Source organism: Sciurus vulgaris, assembly GCF_902686455.1.
Source record: "Sciurus vulgaris genome assembly, chromosome: 14".
Classification (NCBI taxonomy): domain Eukaryota; kingdom Metazoa; phylum Chordata; class Mammalia; order Rodentia; family Sciuridae; genus Sciurus; species Sciurus vulgaris.
In genome coordinates, this window is record NC_136475.1 from 97,050,988 (window position 1) to 97,072,891 (window position 21,904).

Here is a 21,904-nt window from a genome sequence, read left to right on the forward strand (position 1 = left end):
AAGAGAGGAGCAGGTATGCTGGGTACAAGGGACAGAGACCCTGAAAAGAGCCCTTGAACTGAGAACTGACTGAGCGCAGTTATCAGACAGAGGAGCCAGGGGCAGGTGAGGAGAGAGAGGCAGCCAGGCATAGAGAACAGAATGAGCTAACACAGGTGGCAAGAGAGCCTGGAACACTGGAGAGGGACGGGACAGGTCAAAATGTACAGCTGCAAAGGGGGCAGTAGGTGGACACTGCTGGAAAAGAAGACAGACAAGGCGGCCGAGGCCAGCTAGCCCTGGGTCAGGGTTAGAAAGGTTCTTGACCTTCACTGCAGGCAACTGGGAGTCCACATCCTGTACATTTGCAGATGGTCAGCATCGCTCAGTCACATTGCTTAGAATCACAGATTCAGAAAAGCCACAACACAGCAGTCGGGAAGCACTCACCACGCAGATGAGCAAATTAAGTCAGGAGCCACAGTCACAGAATGGATGCCTGGTCAGAGGCCAGCCTTCCAGGCTCTGCCTGGTGTTCGCTTGTTTGCTGGCTCTTGCCACCTCTCCTGTCACACTGTCAGGTGGTGTTGTGGGGATTACACCCCATTTCTATGGCAAACCTCATTTTAATACAATCATTCATTTATTAATAAATATTTATTGAGCATGTATGTGCCAGTCTCTGTGCTTAATAAATTATTAAATTTAATCATGGTGTGCATGGACAGATCCATAGATCCGAGAGTGCTTTACACTCTCATTTATACTCTCATTTACTATTTGAATTGATTTTGGACAGTCATCATAAAGTGGCTTATTATGTCCCAGGCTTTCCAATTACTGCAGTGCCATTTGATGATCTCTATAGAAGGAAAACAGTTTATAAAACAAAGGCCTAAAAAATATTTGAAAATCTTTTTTAAGGGCATACCCCCTTCTATAAAAATAATACTTTCTCACTATAAAAATTAGGAATGCTTACAAAGAATATAAATCCGCCAGAACCCACCACACAGAGGCGCTAATTATCCTTAGACACTCCCCTCCCAGGAGAAGGTTTCAGGGCTACCTGGAGGGTTTACCTGGATTAAGGTTTCCCAGCAGCACTGCCCGGTGTTGTTGAAAACTCCTTGTGAACTTCATTTTATCTCCAAACATCAAACCACATACGATGGTCAAGTGTCTCCAGAGTCTTTTCAACGCTTTGCCATCAAAGCAGCAGGCGCTTTGCTCACATGCTCATGAGCCACACGCAGCAGCCCGTGGCACCTGCGCCCTCTGCGCGCAGCCCTGCTCGCCAGCACAGTCTCCCGGAGCAGGAAGCCGGCCGCGCCCGCAACCCTGGAGATGGAGAGGAGGGTGCCCGCCGCCAAGGAGCCCCCGCCACAGCGCGGCCGCGAGTCCTCGTGCATGTGTGCGCCTCCGCACCGAGGCGGCGATCACCGCTCTGTTTGACAGGTGAGGCCACCAGGCAGGTGCTCCTGGGCTTGGCTGTTGGCGCGCACTGCTGCGCAGGCGAAGAGCTGCGTGTGCGCCGGGAGCCTGGGTCGGCTACCCGCAGGCCCTGCTGCACAGTCTGCGGAGTACTTACCGCCCGCCCTGGGGACACCTTCTGGAGGTCGAGGCACCACCCCGGAAAACGTCCCCTGATGCTCACGCCTTGCCGCTTGAGCTTGCACTCGCACTGGAGGGAGAGAAAGCGCCAGACTGGGCAGCTGCGCTGGCAGGACTCCTGTGGTCTGGGCAGGCACGGAGCCCAAGCTGGGCAGGAAGAGCCTTCGGACAGCACGCGCCTCCTGACTGACAGGCGGTCACTTCTCCTGTCGCGCACTTAGCACAAATGCCATCCCTGCAATCCCCTCTCTGCCTTGGCCCTCCTCAACCGGCCTGGCCACCTATTGGTGAGCCTTTGGGCACCTGCTCCCAGGAGCGCTGAGCAGCAGAGTCCAGGGAGGGCAGGAGGCTGCTGAGTCGCCTGCCCAGCAGCATAGGTACCACTACCTCTGCTCTCCAAGGAACTGGACCGGACGTGGCTTGGTCATGGTCTGGTCAGAAGGCAGGGCTCCCTGGCTCTCGGTGTGGAGTCCATTTGCCTTCAGAAAGCAGCCAGGCGGTGTATTTAAGGGGAGAAATGGGTGGGCACTCTGATAAGCTCAGGACAGGCTCTGAGGACAGCAAATAGAACTCTCTGAACAACACTTCAATGACAGCAGCGTGTCAAAAGCATATGGATAGCATTTCTCCTAAATTGCATATGCATTTTTCAAAATGAAAAATGCCTTGGGCATAACACATTTTGTTTTTATTTTGAATTTAAAAACAAATGTTCCTGCCATAGCAGTCTCTGGGTACAGCTACAAAAAGATAAATACACTTAATGACCAAATTAGGAGCAGAACTCCACTGTACCCAGACCTCACGTCCTCCATTTTTGTCATTCGACTTTTGGAAACACCAATTTCCCATGAAGACGAAGCAGCCCAACCTCAGCCTGCTTGTTTGGAAACAGCGCTGACCTTGCAGGCCCACGAGGAAAGTGGAGCTGATGTTTGCAGAATGCGCCGACAACGTCCGGGGCAGCGCTGGTGGCAAAGGCAACTGCAAGCTCGCCTTCTTGGATCGTTTAAACCAGTGCAACGTGGGCCAAGATATGAGGACGCAGAGCCATTGAAAGCACTCCGGGAAAGGCCTGCCCAGGTTAGACCCGTCGCCCCGTCGCCCTTCCCCTGGTTGGACAGGCGCAGCCTCAGCTGAGGTGGGGAGCCGGCAGTGAGGAGCACGGCCACAGCAGCCTCTCGCAGGGGATCCCTGACACCCAGGTGGACAGGTCAGAGGTGAACAGGGCTGACCATGGTGGACGGTTGGGACACTCGGCAGCTCAGGACGTGTCCCAGGCACTCTGTGCAGACGCTGCCTCTGCTGGGGCAGCGTGTTAGTACAACAGGCCGTGACTGACGCCGGCCAGACCGCAGGTTGGAGGAGCAGCGGAAGTCAGGGCAGGGCCAGGGGCTCGGCAGGACAGTGAGGGACGAGTGGGTGAATGGTGACTTTCCTGTGGTGCATTAAAGACACATCTGGTAAGCCATTCCCAGGAAAACAGCCGAGACTCCTCACATCACTCCCAAGAATTTCTTCCATATTTTGTTTTGCTCTTTTTCTCTTAGTTTTGTTATCTACCAAGTGATAGTGTTTAAATTTTTCTTACTTACATCATCTCCTCTTTATATGTCCAACCTTGCACCAAATACATCTTTTTCTCCTACTGCCTCTGAAACTTTTTCCTCCAAAACCATCCTCACCAATGCCTACGAAGCTGGACCTCAGTGAAGAACCACTCAGGCAGCCACGTTGCTCGCCCGTCTCTCTCTGCTCCTCGCGTCGTCTAACAGGAGAGCAGCACCCGCTTCTGCATCCAGATTCTGCTCCTCACCTGCTGCCCTCAGGTTTCCAGAAGGGAAGCCTGAGAATGCACATGAGATGGGCCCTTTAACCCCATGCCTTAAAATGGGGCCCCTTAAAATGGGACCTCACAGAGGTCGGTCTTGTAGTTAGCAATGCAACTGGATAAAAGCATAGACAAGACTAGAGGCATGGCTACGTCCTTGCCTCTGGGGTCTATTCTGTGGCCTGTCTCACAGAGAGCAGCTCTAAATGCTCCTCAGGGACCATGATCTCTCCAAAACTCTTTGACAAGCGAGACCTCAAAAGCAACATAGAAATGTGTTCAATTGTTTAAAAATCAACTCAAAAGCACCCCTCAAAAGAGTATCAGGAAACAAAGGAAGCAGTGCATGGGTATTATCCTTAGAGAAAAGGGAAGCAGTGTTCACCTGCTCCTGAGACGCCTCAGTTCTTAAGAACCTAGCCCCATGGAGGGAACAGAGGGAGCACCCACCCCGACACCTGGCCAGATGTCACCTCAAGGGCCTGCTGTCTATCAGGCTCACTGGGAGCGAGGGCACGCTAGTGGTGGCCATAGAGAGTAGCTTCTTCAGGGGCCCCTGGACAGTTGCTCAGACAAGCAAACTAAGCAAGGTGATGCTGGTGATGTCCAGCTTTGCAGCCTGCCACGTAAGCCCCTCTCTGGGTAGCAAGTAGGGTGGGGCTGAGGTCACTACGAAGGGAAACTCATCACTCATCCAGCCGCCTCAGGACCCAACACCAGGAGGGAGGAGAGGTGCTGCTCCAAGAAGCTGGGGCAGGACCCAGGTGCAGGACCCAGGCACTCTCTGGTCCCTGTGCCACCAGGCCGCCCCCAGCGCTCCAGTCAGGCCTCGTGCCTGGGCTGCATTCTGTCTCGGGTTTTGTTGGTTTGTTTTGTCTCCCGCTGCCCATTCCACTTCCCTGCGGACAGCATGGCGTTGGCATCCCTCGTTCTTGATCTGGTGATTATTATCCAGTGCCTGTTCTCTGCAGTGAAATCTGCCAGTCGTTCAGAGTCATGGTAGTTACCTGGCAATCACCCAGGCAACACTGCTGTGCCCTCCGCCTGCCCCCTCCTCCATGCCGTCTCCTCCGCCTCCGAGTCCCTGTCACCAGACTCCTCCTGGTGGCTCTCACGCTTCTGGAGCCCCGTCTTCCCCTCTAATCAGCACGACATGGGAGCCCGCTGTGCTTCCCACACACTTCCAGCCTGCTGGGTGGCGCACAGAACATCTTCCATCCTAAACCATTTGGTGGGGACATTTACAGATCCCCTTTCTGTGGCTACAACTGAACACTCACACTGCTTAACCTGAAGGAGAACAAGCTGATTCAGCTCATGGTTTTGGAGGCTGAGGTCCACCATCAAGGGCCTTTCTGCTGGTGGGGACTCTGCAGAGCCTTAGGTGGTGCGGGGACTCACATGGTAAGAGGGGCTTGTACAGGATACAGAGGTGAACTGGCCTCTGTAGCAGGCCCCTCTCAAGATGGCCTGGTAGCCTATCGATCCATCAGTTCTTTAACTCATGAACGGGTCAACACCTACCCACCTCTTAAAGGTCCCACCTGGTCCCATCTCCTACTACCTCATGGTGGGATTATGTTCCAGTGTGAGTGTTAGTGGAACTTCCAACCCCAGCCCGGGTCAGCACGTCACACCCCGTGCACGTCGCACCCCGTACACGGGGAGCAGGTGAACAGTCCCCAGGCCTTTCTGGTCCCCTCATGGTGCCCGTGCATCCTGTTCTTCTCTCAGCGTTTGAGGAAATGAGCATAACGATGTGGTCAGAATGGATCCAAAATTGCACCTAGAATTGTTATATTAAATCTTAAATGAGAGCCCTTGAAACGGACCAGCCTTAGCGCAGCTGCCCAGGGCGTGAGGAAAGGACCGCTCCCTGGCAAAGCAGAACCCCAGGGAAGGAGGAGCTCTGCGTAATCTCTGACACTCCAGGTCCTCAAAGCAAGAGCAACACAGCCAGTGGAGGGCCCTCTGTGAGCAGGCAGAGGTGGGCGGGGGCAGGAGGAGCTGTGGTGAGTGTCCCACAGCAACGCAGCAACGGGAGTGAGCTCAGGGACACTAGGAGATCCCTTTCAGCGCTGGGGCCCAGCCGTGGCATCCCACTCTTCTGTCCCCATTCCAACACGAGAGCGTCCCCTCTCCCCCCCTCCATAGGGATCTCACCCCCGTGTCCAAGAGGGTCTGAGCTCGGATAAGTGAGCCTAACGCAGGATCGCCCTCTTCGCCCGCCCCTTGGATGTGACATTTTATTCTTCACAGGATTCAGTTGTAAAATGGGACGGCAAGGTACATGAGCAAGAAAATGACCAAACAGCAGATTCTAGGGGAATTTCTCGTCTAAACAGCAAAGACATTTATTTTAGAGGAAACCATGGAAATTTATAAATTCTGCCATTCAGCAGGAGATGGGCTTCACCTAGAGCCCACACAGAAATGGTCATCAACAGGCAAACAACAGCAAAGCCAACGAGAAATCACTCTCCGGCTGTCTGGATTTGCAGCTGGCTTGTCACATGGGTGTATAGCCGCCACTGTTGGGGAAGTTTGCTTCCTGATCAGAAAGCTCCTGTGGCGGGAGGGAGCTCTTCTGTACGGCATCTTTCTCCTCTTCTCCACGAGGTCATTTATTTCTAATGGTCTGAAACATCTCAGATGTGGCTCACATAGTATAGGCTCCAGGGCTGCGAAAATTGTTTTCCAGGGGGTCATGAACTCCAAGAGCTCTGAATCAGGATGAAATTTAGCCATGAGCAGTGGGGTTTGCTGGATAAGAACAGAGCTGGCAAGAGACTGGAGACGATGGGGATGGGACAGAGTGGAAAGAACCAGCTTCCCAAGCCCTCAGCACAAAATGCCCACTAAAAACACACCTGTGTAAAGGGACTCTCTTCACCAACAACCTTAGCCCTTGGTAACCACGCAGGCCTGCCGGGCAGCAGGGAAGAAAGCCACAGACCCAGCACACAGAAGAACCCGCTTGTCTGTTTGTTTGTCTGTTTCCAGAAAAAACAGTAAGCACAGTGGTGAATTTCCTCAAAAGCAGCTGCTAAGGACTTTAAGACTCAGAAGAAAGGAGAAGCAGCTCTGAATGTGCACCTGGCAGAAACACGTCTCAGGACTTCAGGGGAGGCAGGACCTGTGCTGCCCAAAGACGAGGCACCACACTGGAGGACCGAGAAGAGAGCCCACCTGTGACCCTTCATTGCCGGTCAGGGAAAAGATCCATGCTTGAGAAAATATCTTTCTCAAGATATTTGACAATAGTATCTACTTTAGAAGGACAGAAAAATTGCTCTGTGGTCTGTGTATTAATTTAGTAAGTACTGACTAAGACCCTACCATAGACATCAAACAGCCAGGAGGAATGGCTTCTCTTCTGTTCTGAGAGCTCACAGCCTGGTCTTGACCGTGAGCTTGTTTATGTTAGTCCAGCATGTATCTTTTGGGTTTCCAAACTGATCAGTTGAAACAGAGAACTCAAGTTTTCTGGAGAGGGATGATCTTTTTGGAGAGAGATCTGATACACAGTGACATTCCTCGGGCGTGGATCCCTTCTCTGCCAACAGAGTTGTTCTGCCCCTGGAGAGGGCTCCTCAACCTCAGGCCTGCTGACCAGGGTGGATGATTCTTTGCTGTGGGGACTGTCCTGGGCACTGCAGGATGCCCGGCAGTATGGCCAGCTTCCACGCCCTGGATGCAGGTAGCATTCCCAGTCTGGACCACCAAGAGCGTCAGGCATTGCCGAGTGCCCTCCCTGTAAGTGCACTATGCACAGGATCTCAAGACCCCAGGAAGACACTTCGCTGCTACTTGTTCTGTGCCCTCTATGAAAGGAAGAGGTTGAGCTGGATTATCACAGTCCGTGATTTTGGACCTTTACAGTAGTGCAGTGCCGTGAAGGATCGTGGCTGTGGGTCCAAAGTCCATCGGTTTCTGGTTGTTGACTTTAGGTAAGTTTCTTGCCCTCGAGCCCTGCGCTCCCATGAAACACCTGTCATGCATGATGACATAAGGATGTAGGGACTTGTGTTAGTGTCCAGAGTGCAGGAGACGCCCCACAGGGCGTGGCTAAGTGACTGCTAGTCCCGGAACCAGCCCCTCTGACTCCATCTGTGGTGGCCTGCTTCCTATTCACCAGCAGGTGTGAATAAGACACATCACTGCCAACATCTCAAGTGTCAGTGGCACAGCCCAGGAGAATCCTCTCACCTGAAGCCCAGGCAGCTGCTCCTGTGCTCCAAGGAGCAGCTCGGTATTCCCGCCTCCCTTCATTCTCAACACCGCTGAGTACATGGTCTCCAAGCCTCCGGACCTGGGGCAGGTCCACAGACACTCCACTAGGTCAGGAGGAGCACGTTAAGTCCTCGCATCCCCTGGCCGTAGAGTCACCCGAGCCACCAGACAGGAAAACTTGTCCAGGGAGATGGCTGTCCTCCACTAGGCACGGAAGAGTACTCTAATGCCGGCGGCACGACAGGAGTCCCCAGCGGAGGGAAGCCCAGGAGAAAGAGTCAACGATGGAACTCTTCAGTGGTGTGAAGACTCCTATTGTCTTCCAGGTAAAACCGAGTCATGAGCCCCTAGCAAGGAATCAGAGAAGGCGCTCAGCACCTGCAGGGCAGGTGAGTGGCTGAGGACCTCTGGGCACCTGGAGGCAGCACTGAGCAGCTTCCTCTGCTCTCCAGCCTGGCGCCTCAACGGTGCCCCCTCGTCGTTAGTGAATCTTGAAGAATTGACCCCCAGTTCACAAGGGGACAAATTTAGTCAAGAAAAACAGAACTGATATGAATACAGAAAACAGAACAGCCTAGAAGGTTCATCTCAGATGAGCTGCTTCCGGAATTCGTGTAAATGACCAGGTCCACCGAGCTGGGAATCCTGGTGAGTCCGTTTCCAGGAGCGTGTACTTAGTTAGTACTGCTGTGACACAGTACCACACGCTGTGTGACTTTAAACAACGTACATTTATTGTCCTATAGTTTTGGAGGTCAAAAACCCACACTGGTCTTCTTGCATGGAAATCAAGGTGTCCGCAAGGCGGCGTTCCTGTTGGCAGTGTGTCCCGCCTCCTCTGCCTGCTGCAGTCGCCGGGGTTGCTCCGTCAGCCTCCACCTCCCTGGGCGGCTGTTGTCACAGACCTTCTCCCCAGCCCCTCTTCCCACTCCTTCACAGGGACACTTGCCACGACATTGTTTCTGTCCAGATAGCCCAGCACAGTCTCCCATTCCAGGATCCTTGACTTAATCACATCTGAAAAGTTCCTCATACCGGGCCAGGCAACGTGTTCACAGGTGCTTGGGATTCAGACGGGAACGTCTTTGCCTGTCCATTATCCAGCCTACCCCAGGGGATCCTGTGATTTCACTATTGCTGTGGCTCACTGATACATTAGAGGTAGAAACGTCACACAGTGCACCCGAGTCTAATTAAACAATAAGTAATGACAACTGTCCTTATAGAACACTGTAATGCGAATAACTTAGTCTCCAAACAACCTCAGGTGGCCTAGCTACCGTAAGAGTGGAGAGTAGGCTGACTGGAGTCATCCTTCCCTGAAAGACAATCATAAATCCTCTAAAACTAACTGGAGAGTCGCCCATGCTTGGAAAACAGGGATGCAGTGGTGACACTTGTGAATGTCCGGCTTTTTCTGAAGGGCTTCTCCGAGCCATCTATGGCTCAGGCAGAGCTCCTGGGCAGTCAGGGTGCCTAGCAGAAGCGGAAGCCACCGAAGAGCAAACAGCAAAAGACATGCAGAAGTTCCGTCCAGTCACAGGCAGGGCCAGGGATGCTCCCCGGATGCGAGGCCGCCCCAACACAGACGCTGAACCCGGAAGGAGGGCTGCCGGCTGCGGCCTGCAGAGGAGACCGGGATTAAAGTTTGTATTCGAAGGAGGGCTGCCGGCTGCGGCCTGCAGAGGAGACCGGGATTAAAGTTTGTATTCGGACAAACTCACTCCCTCCCAGAACAAATCCGCCTTCTTCAAAGGACAAAGGTGTCATTCTTCACGTTCACATTACAACAGAAAGACACTAGGCATATGTAAACAAAAAACAAAAAACAAAACAAAAAACAGGAAGAGACCCAAGTATCAAGAGAAAAATCATCAATAGAAATTCAACCCAAATGTTTCAGATGCAAAATGATCAGACGAGGACTTCAGAACCATTATTATAAATTTCTTCCAGGGCTTATAAGAAAATATGCTTACAGAGAATCAATGCATAAAAAACAGATGGAAACTTGGAAGGTGAGGAGTCCGATAGCTGACAGCAGGTGTGTAGTGAGTGAGCTTCGGACTGAGGACGACAGAAAAAGGGACGAGTGGACTGGATGATATAACCACAGGAATGATCCATTCTGAAGAAGAGGGAGAAAGAAAATCGTACAAAATAAGCATAGTTTTTGTAAATCGGGAGAGGATGTTGCACAACCTAACTGCAGCCCAAGAAAGAGAAGAGAGATCAAAATGTGTCTTAAACAAATATTTCAAGAAATAAGAGCTGAAAAATGCCCCCAATATGGCAGTAAGCCTTACCTAATAAATTTAATGAAAGCTAAATAAGAAAACCAAATTATGCTCATCATACATAATTCTTGCTAAACCATAAATTTACTAAAATGTAAAGCTAAAAAGTAGTCTCATATGGACCTAGAGAGAAATAATTTATTTCGTACAGAAAGAAAGGTAATAGGAAAGATGGCTGGCTGCTCATCAGAAATAATGCTGGTCAAAAGGCAGTAAGACTGTTTTAAATGCTGAAAGAAAGTCAATCCAGAAAGCTACTGCAATTGAGAAATATCCTTGAAATATTAGGTTAGAAAAGTCATATCAAACTTTTTTCAAATTGAGTTGCTTCACCATCAGACTTCATAAAGGTACTAAAAGGAGTTTTCTAGGATTGAAGCAAATTCAATTACCAGATAAATGAAGCATGGATCTACAAGAGTTCCAGAACCGGAAGATATTTCACTAAAGAAAAAAGATTGAAATAGATTTGATTTCATCATAACTTATCTAGAAAATATGTTACTATTTTCTAGTGTATCAAGGTCTAATACTGATGGTGTATGTGATGTATATTATAGCAATAACACGAAAGTTGTATAGATCACCGTCCAGAGCAGTAAGTCAAGAAAAAGAAATAGTATACAGAAAGACAGAAGTTTAATATATATAGTCCTTACTGCTGCCTTTGATTGTCTATGTAGGAACACTTACTTCTAAAAACTCCAATATAAGAAGTCACTACACAACTGAAACTGCATTTCTCTTCCAGCAACAAAAAATGATTTTGACAATTAATTTACAGTAGACTTAAAATAATACAATATTGAGGTGTGGATTAAACAAAAATGAGGATATTTTCTATGCTAAAATAAAGTAGTTTAATATCAAATCTAAGTAAATAATGATAATGATACACATTTTTATAAATAAGGCAAACACTAAAAAACGTGTAAACAGATAAGATATAGCCAAATGAATTTAAATAGAATGTAAAATATGTATGATTAGCCCCAAAGACAGCAGGAAAAAAAAAAAAAAAAGATCAGAGAAGCAGTAATCAGATGAGACACCCCCACATAAAAGTAGTATTAGGACAGGCCTTGTTAGTTTGGATGTAAAATGTCACCCAAAGACTCAGAAGGCTTGGTTCCCAGCTGGTGGTGCTCCTGGGAAGTGTGGGAACTTCAGCAGCCAGGGCCTACTTGGAGGAAGTAGGTCACAGGGGTGTGCCCTTGTAGGGGACATGGGGACCCAGCCTTCCCATTGTCTCTCTCCGCCCTGCTTCCCAATGCCATGAGGTGAAGCTGAGTTCCCCCACACCCTTCTGCCATGATGTTCTGCCTCTCCACAAGCCCAGGGTGATGGGACCAACTAACCAAGGGCTGAAACCTAAGCCAAATAAATCTTTGTTCCTTTAAGTTGTTTCTATCAGGTACTTTGTCAGAGTAAGGAAGCTGACTTATGCAGACCGAAACCATACCAATGATCATGTCAGATGTACGTGGACACCACGTGAAATGTAAGAAAGGGGAACAGAGTGCATAGAGCTAAGTTTCCAGTTGATTCAGGACCCCCAATTAGCCAGTGTTGTGAGAATGCCGTCAACACAGAATCGCATGTGTTAAATCATTTCATGTAGCACCCACACGGAGGAGAAATTTTTATTAAACTGTGAATCATGGTAACTTGCAGGTCCCAGGCAGACATTTGACACATTGAGACTTCATTGTGAGTTGGGTTTATTATTTAATAGACGACATGATGTTAGGAAGAGCCTAAATTTTCTCACTTCTATTCATAATTTTAGCTCCCAGGTGTTGTGAGCAGGAACAGCCTCCAGGAGCAATGAATGCCCAGGGACGAGAGGGCAGCCACTCCTGGCCTCTGAGACTCTGGCCTCTGCTTAAGATCAGAAGGCTACTGTCCATCTGTGGAAAAGAAAAGCTGGCCCGGAGAAGTTCAGAACTCCCATTAGACACCCTCACAAAAGAGAATTTGGGGGAAAACAATAAGGAAAAGAAGATGAAAGTTTTAGGTCCCGACGCACGCATCAGAAAGTCAGAGGAGAAAAGTCAACGTGTGACCCCCCGTGACATTTTGAAAAGTTCAGTGGATTCATAAGATGGAAGGGAGGAAAACATACCCTATTATTTTAAAAAGGGCAAAGCTGCCAGCCTCCTGTCCCTCAGCCAGCGAGTTTAACGATAGCTGCAGGTGAGCTGGGGAAGTCTGTGAGAGGAGACGGCAGAGGCCCTGGAGAAGCAGAGCAAAGGCCCAGCGGCAGAGACCCCGTGGAGACCCTGAGGACCCCTGAGGTCACTGTGGAGCAAACAGCAGCACTGCGTCTAAAGGGCACTGTGACCGGGTCCCACCTCGCAGTCCCAGAGCGAGCCACGGAAAGCATCACTGAACAAGGCCAACAGCGTGGCCAGTGGACGGGACGCCACAGGGCACTGTCCACCCCACTGGAGCTGGAGGAAGTTGGGTCACTTTTAAGGCTTCCTGTGAAGCCAGGAGCGGAAGCTGAGAGCCAGAAACACCCTCGGGGGCCTGACATTAATGGTTCAAGTCGAGCTTCGCTTAAGGAGAAAAGGTGACCAGCGTGACCAGCTCTTGTGAATTCAAGGTCAGAACGCTCTTTCCTCCCCCTCGACAACGGCCTGGAACTCACTCCACCTCGAAGACTGTGCCACCTCCCGCTCTCGCTCTGCAGGAGAACAACTGCAGCACATCCTGAGCCTCTGCTGAGTGCGGAGTCCTGTTCTCCAATGTGCCCAAGGCCCCTGTGCTAACCTCTGGGGTCCCCACGCTGGGGACCCTTCCGAGGTGGTGGAATCCTAAGAGTGGGTTCCAGGGGGAGGTCCCAGGTCATCTGGGCATGTCCTTGAAGGAAGGCATGACACCCATACTCTTGCTCTTCCTTTTTCTCTTCCTTCAGTCCATAAGGTAAGGGCTCCTCTGCCAACCGATCCTGCCTCTATGTTCTGCCTCGTCTTAGGCCCAAGAACAACAGGCCAACTGACCACTGACTGGAACCTCCAAACTGTGAGCCAAAATAAACCTTTCCTCTTCTTAACTTGATCATCTGAGCTCCTTTGTTCTAGTAACGGAAAGCTGACTGACATGGTGTATATCAGGACTTCTTGCCGCTCTTCATTTCTACTTCACACAACTACTGCTCCACCCTATGGAGAAGTGTCTGCTCCCTTATGAAAAGAGAAAACTGAATCTGAGCGGTGGGAACTTGCAGGAGACAGTCTTATTTTTCACTCCAGTGTCCACACAATTATCACCACGTATGGTATGTATTGAGCGCTGTGTTCAAGTGCAGATCTCCCAAATAATGAAACAACTTAGATAAGCAGCCAGAACTCCCGAAATTGGCAGCCTAGAGGAGAGTATGGAAGGTAGGTCAGCACCCCGCTGTGACCTACGATGAGTGTGTGCGTCTCTGTGGCTGCTTTCTTCACCTACAAAGAGAAAGTGGTGCGGCCATTATTAACTGTGCCTCCTGCACCCTCCGGAGAACAACAGAGGCTCCCCCAGATCTGAGCAGAGGGCTGGCAAGCCACCGCGTGCAGTGCTGCCCTTCGCTCCCAGAGAGCAGGTGGCCGTGGCCACAGCGGTTGCAGCAGCAAGTGTAGCTGAGGCCTAAGCAGCAGCAGTGGACAAGTCGCTGGTCACTTAGCAACTGAGGCGTCCTGAGAAATGCCCAGGGGATCTCATCGTGGGGACCTCAGAGGACACACTTACACACACCCCGGGGCAGGTCACTCACTACCCGGGGCGGAACCCAGGGCACTGGACCACCGAGCCTCATCCCAGCCTCCTTATTTGTTTTGAGACAGAGTCTCACTTGGTTGCTCAGGGCCTCGCTACATTGCTGAGTCTGCATTCCTCCTGCCTCAGCCTCCCGTGCTGCTGGGATGATAGGCGTGTGCCACGCGAGCGGCGGTGGGCACAGACGTGATGCTGTTGCTGTCTTCCAGCAACATTTCTATGTTGGAAGCCATGCGCTCTGAAATAGCAAGGGAGAGTCCAGGGTGACACACGGGGAGCAGCAGCCTGGCCGCACAGTGGGCACGGGCACTGCAGGGCACGGTGCCCTCTTCCCTCCTGCAGGACGGGCAGGGTCAACAACCCGGGGCTCGCGTGCGCTGTGCAGGTGCCACCGCTGTGGTGTCACCAGGCTCTCCGCTGCCGCTGTCTCCGCGGGGGCCCCTGAAGACTGCAGCGTCACTGCGGGTGACTATGACGCAGAGCAGTGACAGACACATGGCGGCCACAGCGGTGCCTGGAGCAGCAGAAGCACAGCAGGGGCGAGCGCCAAGGCTGCCGGCAGGAGGCAGATGGCGCCTCTGTAAAGGGCAGCGGAGGGGCCCGCTCCCGGCTCGCGCTGGGGCCGGGTGGCGCTCCAAGGGCTGCAGCTGTCTGCAGTCCTTCACCCCGACACTGACGCCGGGGATCAAAGGCTCCTGGGAACAGCCTCGATCCACAGGGGAGGACGTGGAAGCAGAGAGGCTAGTAACTTGCCCAAGGCCACACAGCTCGTGCTTGACGGGGCAGCAATGTGAACCCAGGCGAGCTGCTTTGAAAACTGAGTAGTCACCTATTATAAGTCTGTCCAGGTTTTATGAAGTCTTTAGTTGTCGTCTGCATCTTAGAAGAAGGGAGAGAGAATAGGAAGTGCAGCTGGTTTAAGAGAGGCGAGTCCATCCGTTGGCTAGGTTGCCGGATTCTATGAGGTTGCCCGTCTAGAAAGCTGGCGAGAACAGCGGTCACTGCGCCAACCAGGCAAGTGGGAGCGTCACCTGAGAGAAGCTGGGAGACTAAGGGTGCAGAAACAGGATGGAGACTGGCAGAGGAACCGCAGCGCCTTCAGCTGCAGCGCAGACCGCCACGAGCACCCAGATCCCAGGCCACACGGAGTGCCCCGTCTCAGCCTGGCCCCGATGCCATGGCACTCAGCCAGCCACAGGCCGGGGGGGTGGAGTCCTCGCACCATGGTCCGCAGTAGCTCAAGAGCACAAGCCACAGCCCGAGCCACAAAGTGGGCACTGCTGCCCCTCAGCAGAGGCTAGTGCAGCCCCTGGGCAGCAGGGGCTTCACCACAGACAACACGCAGAAGAGCGGCATGATCCAACGAGGCAAGAAAAGCCAGCCTGGACACCCACGGCAGCCGCAGAAGTCAAGGGAAAACAAAGGGCCCCGGTCATCAGTCAGTGCGGCTCCATGTGCACAGTCAAGGGTGTTCTGAAATTTGGACCTGCTTGACCTTGGCTTGACTCAGACAAAGGAGCTTAAGGAAACTCGTGATTGCAAGAAAATTTCACCAAGTGAGGTACGATTTGGGTGGACCTCAGTGAACGTTCACTCAGTCAGCCGGGGTCTCGACCAGCCTGGGAAACCGTCTGTCCATGGAGGGTGCCCTCCTCCTGCCTCAGTGGGCTCTCATTTGCACCTTGTGTCCTAGCCCAGCACTTCACAAAGGGGGAACGATGAGATTCAGCTTCATCCTCCGATTCATGTGAATAACGTCCAGTCACAAAGCTGCGGTAAACAGTAGTGGAACTCGTCAGTGGAGACGTGCACACTCACCTCTCTGGCCCTGACTAGCTGCTGACTTACTTCTCTGCACGTGCGTCCACCCATCCATCCCCAGACCACAGAGACACAGCCGCCTGTCAACAGGCTCGACCTTTTAAAAGTGTTTTTTTCTCCCTCAATTTTTTTTTATTTTTATTTTTTCATTTGTTCTAGTTAGTTGCACATGACAGCAGAATGTGTGTCAATTCATCGCACAAGAATGGAGCATGACTTCATCTCTCTGGCTGCACACCTTGCAGAGTCACTGCATTCACGTAGCCTGCATATAGGGTGACAATGTCTGTCTCATTGCACCATCTTCCCCACCCCCGTATGCCGCCCCTCCCTCACTCCCCTCTGCCCAATCTAAAGTCCCTCCCTTCTTCCCTCGTCCCCCACCCCATATGGATCAGCATCCTTTGTCAGTCTTTGACATCCTTCACTTTCTCTCATCATCAGGCTGTTTGCCCTGGAATCCTCACCTCACTGAGTAGCGTGGGTTGGATACTCTTAAAGGTGACTTGAAGTAAAGCCATATGGATTCCCTGTTTATAAACGAAGAACTCTTTTCCAGAATAAAATGATTACACAAAGGACTGTTTTAATGGAAGCCTTGAAATGCACCACCAATCAACAAGCAGATAATAATTTAAACTAATCTCTTTGGTTATTTAAAGAAAATTAAAACGTGTAATATTACTTAATTCTGAGAAGATGCATCCCATTCCCAATGCAGAGCACAACAAAGGCTCACAGCTATGGCATTCTCCAGATAGTACTTCCTTACAACGTCTCATCTTGCACATATGGCATGATATAAAACAGGAACATTCTTTATTTGAAAATATTTCAATTTAAAAAAAAATGACAGAGACACAACACATCTCCATTTTAAGGATGTCCTAGGGGCAAAGAGAATAATAGCATCTAAGATTTTTAATTTCAAATAAAACTTTTGATAAAGAACATTTTAGAAACCATTATAGACACATCAGTTATCCAGACAATAAGATTCTAAAGTCTTTACAATAAATGGCCCAGGGTACTATTGACTTAAGAAATTCTGTTCTTATCCAAAGCTTTCGTGTGGTTCTTGTATGTATTGGTGCATCAGCTCTGAACACAGCGCATACCACTTTGTACTCAGTTCTTGAATTTATGCACAGGATATATCGGTATCTATTTTCCTATAACATCTAACTCAACAGTGGTTGATGTTACCTTTAAGATCAGACCCGTCACTCTGATCTCCCTCTTCAGTTTGAAACTCCTTTGACTGTTCCTGGCCCATCTCAGAGCTGCCAGACAACAGCCCGAAGGCCAAATCTGGTCAGCTGTCTGTGTTTATGAGGTCCTTGAGCTAAAAATGGCTTTTATGTTTTTATAGGATTGTGAAATATAAATAAAAAGGAGAAGAATAAAATGCAACAGAGACCAGACATGGCCCACACATCTTAAAATATTTACTCTGCGACCTGTAAGGAAAGCAGTTTGCCAGACCCTGGTCTGGAAAATGGAATCCAAATCCCTCATCCTGGCATCTGAGGCTCCTCCCAACTGGGCTTGGCACGTCTCTTTAGTTTAATCCTCCCCTGCTCCCATGTAAATTTCCCTGTTGACGTCACTATTGCCACATGACAAGGCAGCACAAAATTCAGTGGCATAAAAGAAGTACTTTCTGGTGGAAGCACTTTCCTTGGATGCTGTCAGTCAGATTTCGAAGAGGATGAAGGAGGAAGGACTTCTGTCTGCTCCTCAGGGTCTGGACTCTCCCCTGGGGAGACGGGGGCCTCAGATGATGCCACACTGCCTGGCTCCTCCAGAGGCATGCTCACTCATGGTGTGCACAGTTGATGGCCAAAGGCAGGGACCTCAGCCTGGCTGCTGACCAGAGCCCCGGCAAGTGGCCTCCCCGTTGGTCTGGGCTTCCTCACTGCAAGGCCACCTTGGAGTCGCTGAACTTCTTACTGGTGGCTCCAGATGGAAGTGAGTGGTCCAGAGAACATGGCAGGAACTGCCTGTCTTTTCTGATCCCCTTGGAAGTTGGCAGAGCACCCACCACACATTCTCATGCTTACAGCCAACCATGCGGAAAGTGGGGAAAGTGGACCCTGCCTCATAGGAGGAGCGTCAAAGATTCACCGACAGGAGTAAAACCTCCAAGCCAGCGTCTGGACCTGCCTTTCCTCAACGGGCAAGCCCTCTCCCCATGCAGGACCTGTGCCCCTCTTTCTCCCATAGGAAGCGTTGTTCCTTCACTTCTTCACCTAGTTCTGCAAGACCCAAGTGTGACAAGGACATTTATGCAAAGCTTCTCCCCTCATATCTTTTCACAGAGTACTTAAAAACTAAGAGGAGAGAGGTAGTACACATTTAAAAAGATGATTGACAATTTAAGGCAGAATCAGAGGACAAATAGATCAAAATTTTCTAAAGTTGACCTACAGAAAATTTTCGCCATGAAAGCGTCTCGTGTCTGCGATGCATTATCTCCGCTTTCCCGGGGATCGTGCTGCTGTCACAGGCTAAGCAAGACAGGAAAGGGAAGGTCCCACTCCTTCTCGCCCTGAGATCAGGTCTGGAAGCCAGGCCTCTGGCGCAGGGATTGGTGATGGGACGTGTGAAGGGAAACTAAGACAGCCCCAGGCTCGGAGTCCAGCTCCACGGCATTGAGATCTGACCCTAAGAACATCTGGGGTGTCAGCAGGTCCATCACAAATGCCATAAAGTGGCCAGAGAGGTGAAAACAATTGAGGGACCCACCTCCAGCACGTTTGAATGAAAGAGTGTGTGAATCCACTTGGACTGAGAAATCCTTGAGGGTCCTTGAATAATCTGAGCTTCAGGAAGGAAATTCTACCAAAATTTAACTTCCTCCAATTCACTCCTGATAAAAGGGAAAGACTTTTAAATTCCCTCCTTTATCCCTTTACCCTTCCCACCCAATGCTTTAAACTGATTCTGTAATTTCTTCAGCCTCAGGAAAGGCAAAACAAAGTTTAAGGAAAATGGAGCAAATAAAAGTCAATTCCTGGAAAGTGACATCAGCAGGGTGTTGGAATAAGGAGCCCTAAACTCTCCTGCCTCCACACACAATGATTCAATAGCAATTCACAGATCAACTCCCTTCATGAAAAATGGAAAGCAGTTGATGCTTCTCCACTCTGGGTGAGTACAAAAATACCCATGTCTCAAACCAGTGGGATGATTTGGGGCTCTCTCTTGCCATAATTGCAGCACAGTACTGGTTGAAGCAGGAGGAAATCGTTCACTCCCACTGTCCCCCAAAAGAGGAGAGTTACACCATGCATCCAATATCTTAACTTTTTCTGGTGCTTCCCAAGGAACTGGCCTCTGTCTCTGCTGTCTTAAAGAAGTAATGAGACCGTACACACTAGACCTCTGGGAGTTACGAAGAGCAAATATAGAGATTTGAACTAGTTCATGGGGAATCACCATAGCCCTCCCCCTGGTTTAGCAGAGGGAACTATATCCAACTCTCAGCTGCTACTGGGAGGAAAGGAGTTGGGTTAGCGGAAGGTTTGAGAGGCCCACAGAAACTCTGGTTGGGTTGACTACGGAAGGTCCTCTTCTGTGCAAATTCAGTATGTGAAGACTGAGAGAAGCGGAGATCTTTTCTGATGCATATGCAGCTACAAAAAGAGTAAAGAAAAATAAAAACGAAAGGAAACATTATCCAAACAAAGAACTAAAATAGATCTCCAGAAATTGACAGAGATATATGAATTACCTGACAGGGAATTCAGAGAAACAGAGAAGAAAGAAACAGCGAACTCAAAGATGGGCCACTTGAAATTATTCAGATAGAGAAGCAAAAGAAGATAAAGAACAAAATAGAGTGAATAAAGCTTACAGGACTATGACAAATCAGTAAAGACACCAAAATGTACCTAGGGAAGTTCCAGAAGAAGAAGAGAGAAGAGGACCTTAATTAGAATAAGATATACTCCATGTTTGTACAAATATGTCAAAATATACTCTACTGTCGTGTATATCTAGAAAGAATAAATAACCATTCTTTAAAAGTCCATGATTTAAAAAAAAAAAAAAAAGGAAGACAAAGAAGAGAGAAAGAAAGAGAAGACCAGAACACTTATTCAAAGAAATAATGTCTGAAAACTTCCCACAATCGGGGAAGAAAATGGACATCCAGATACAGGAAGTCCAAAGGACCCCAAACAAGAACTTAAAGGAATCCACACTGAGGCATATTATAATCAAATTGTCAAAAGTCAGATTGTAAAAGCAGCAAAAGAAAAGTGATACTTCACTCACAAAGGAGTCTCCATTAGGCTATCGGTGAATTTTCTGGCAGAAACCTGACAGTCTAGAAGGGAGCGGAATGATAAACTCAAAGTGCAGAAGGATTAAAAAACGGCCAACCAAGGATAGTCTGCTAACAAAACTGTCTTTCAAAAAAAAGAGTTTCCTTTCTGGACCCCCCGCTCGTCCTTAGGGATCACGCTGCTTCCGGTCCTGCGCCACAGCGAGTCCGTTTGTGCACCTTTTGTCCCAGATTGGCTGAGTAGTGTGAAGCCACGTTCTAAGGGTCGGGATTTCGAAGTGGACAGAGTGGGCCACGTCGTGACGGGCCGCTGGATTTGGGGCAGCAAGGCTAGGAACTAGCTCAGAGGAACGTGCGGGGACCCCTGGGTCGATTTCTGGGCGTTTGGTTCTCCGCGGGCTGGAACCCAGCGCTGCTCTTTGGCAGTCTCTGCCTTTGAGCGTTTGCACGCTGTGCACTTCCAGTCCCACGTGTCTGAGGAAAGCCAGTGCTGTGGTGAACGCGGACACCAGCCTGACCCGAGCCGGGAGGACGGTGCTGGGGACACGAACAAGAAAGCAGAAGTGAATCAGGATCTCACTTCCACCGTGCAAAGTCCATCAGATTCGTCTGTGACCCAAGCTACGACTCCACAGGCCTGCGTGGATCCACCATTTCCCCATGTGGATAGTTCACCAAAACAACCTACCAGTGCAACACTTAAAGACAAATTAAAGAAAACAAGATTGTCATTTAATTCCTGTTGCAGTGTGATAAAACGTCTTAAAGTAGAGAAGGAAGAAAATGACCAGACTATTTCAGAGAAACCAGCATCTTCAAAAGAAGAAAACTCTTTGGAATCTCAAGAAAGTTCTAAAAACAAAGGCAGTGAATCTGAAGAAAATGCACATTCGAAAAATACCAAGAATATCGGTGCATGTAAATCTGAGTCACTTGATTTTGTGATTGAGAATCCTAAACAAGAGTTAAATGAAGAAAAAGCAGAATTGATGAAGCAGGTTCAGGACAAAGAAGAGCTTCTTCGGAGGCTAAAACTAGTCAAAATGTATAGGTCAAAGAATAACCTGTCTCAGTTGGAGTTGTTAATATTGAAGTGGAGAAACTCTAGCCAGCTGTTGCTTTATGAGCTTCAGTCACTTATGTCAGAAGAGAACAAGAAACTAAGCCTTACTCAATTGATAGACCACTATGGGCTGGATGATCAATTGCTGCATTATAACAGACGTGAAGAAGAATTTACAGGTGTTTAATTCATGATTTTTTTTCTTGAGAAATATCTTTGAGAATGACAACTCAATGACAAGATACTTGCACATTTTAATGGGGGGATATGCACATTAGGGCTTAGAAGAAGGTGTCTTGACATCAGTTTAGGGCACTCAAATTTTAAGTTCTAAAATTTAGTGTTTTGGATAGATTTGGTAAAGAAAACTTGACATTAAAAAATAAAATCATTTAAGAGTAATTTGGATAGTTCTGGAACCCAGTTTTAGTATATCTGTTGCTTTTGTAGCAGAAAGTTTTATTTTCAGTGTTAAAAAATAGTTCCATCTAGATGGGAACCCCTGAGGACTTGTGTTATTCTAGTGCCTACCAGCCAGCCTCCATCAATCACTACTGCTTTTGGGGGGTGGGGGGTGGGGGGTGGAAAGGCAGTCAGTAGCAGCTAAATGTGGCAGGGGATCATGATGCTCCTGGTGGTAGTGTTGATGGGTGGTTTTTTGTTTTTTAATTTTTTCTTTTTAGATATTCGTGACAGTACAGTGTATTTTGACATATACGGAGTATAACTTACTGTAATTAGATCCCATTCTTGTAGTTGAACATGATGTGGAGTTAAACTAGTTGTGTCTTCATATGTGAACCTAGGAAAGTTATGTCCAATTCATTCTACATGTTGGTGGTTTAAAAGTGCCTTTCCCCCTCTAGGTTTATGAATCTTGTTTCCATTCATTTGCCATATTTTTTCAACTGCTGATCTGATAGGGTTATTAAACTTTTTATGTCCAAAAAAAAAAAAAAAGAGTTTCCTGAAAAACAAAAACTGGAAGAGTTCATAATCACTAGACCCACATT

General features: G+C 49.1%; 1 protein-coding gene across 1 annotated transcript; it reads left to right on the top strand.

The window, feature by feature from the left end:
* Nucleotides 1–7,096: 7,096 nt before the first annotated feature.
* LOC306643702 (swi5-dependent recombination DNA repair protein 1 homolog) lies at nt 7,097–21,478 on the top strand (the record flags this gene model as incomplete). The annotated part of the gene is made up of 2 exons (XM_079109936.1): nt 7,097–7,180; nt 20,293–21,478. The coding sequence occupies 2 exons, from the start codon at nt 7,097–7,099 to the stop codon at nt 21,076–21,078; spliced, it is 870 nt and encodes a 289-aa protein (XP_078966062.1). The 3' UTR covers nt 21,079–21,478.
* Between the last annotated feature and the right edge of the window lie 426 nt (nt 21,479–21,904).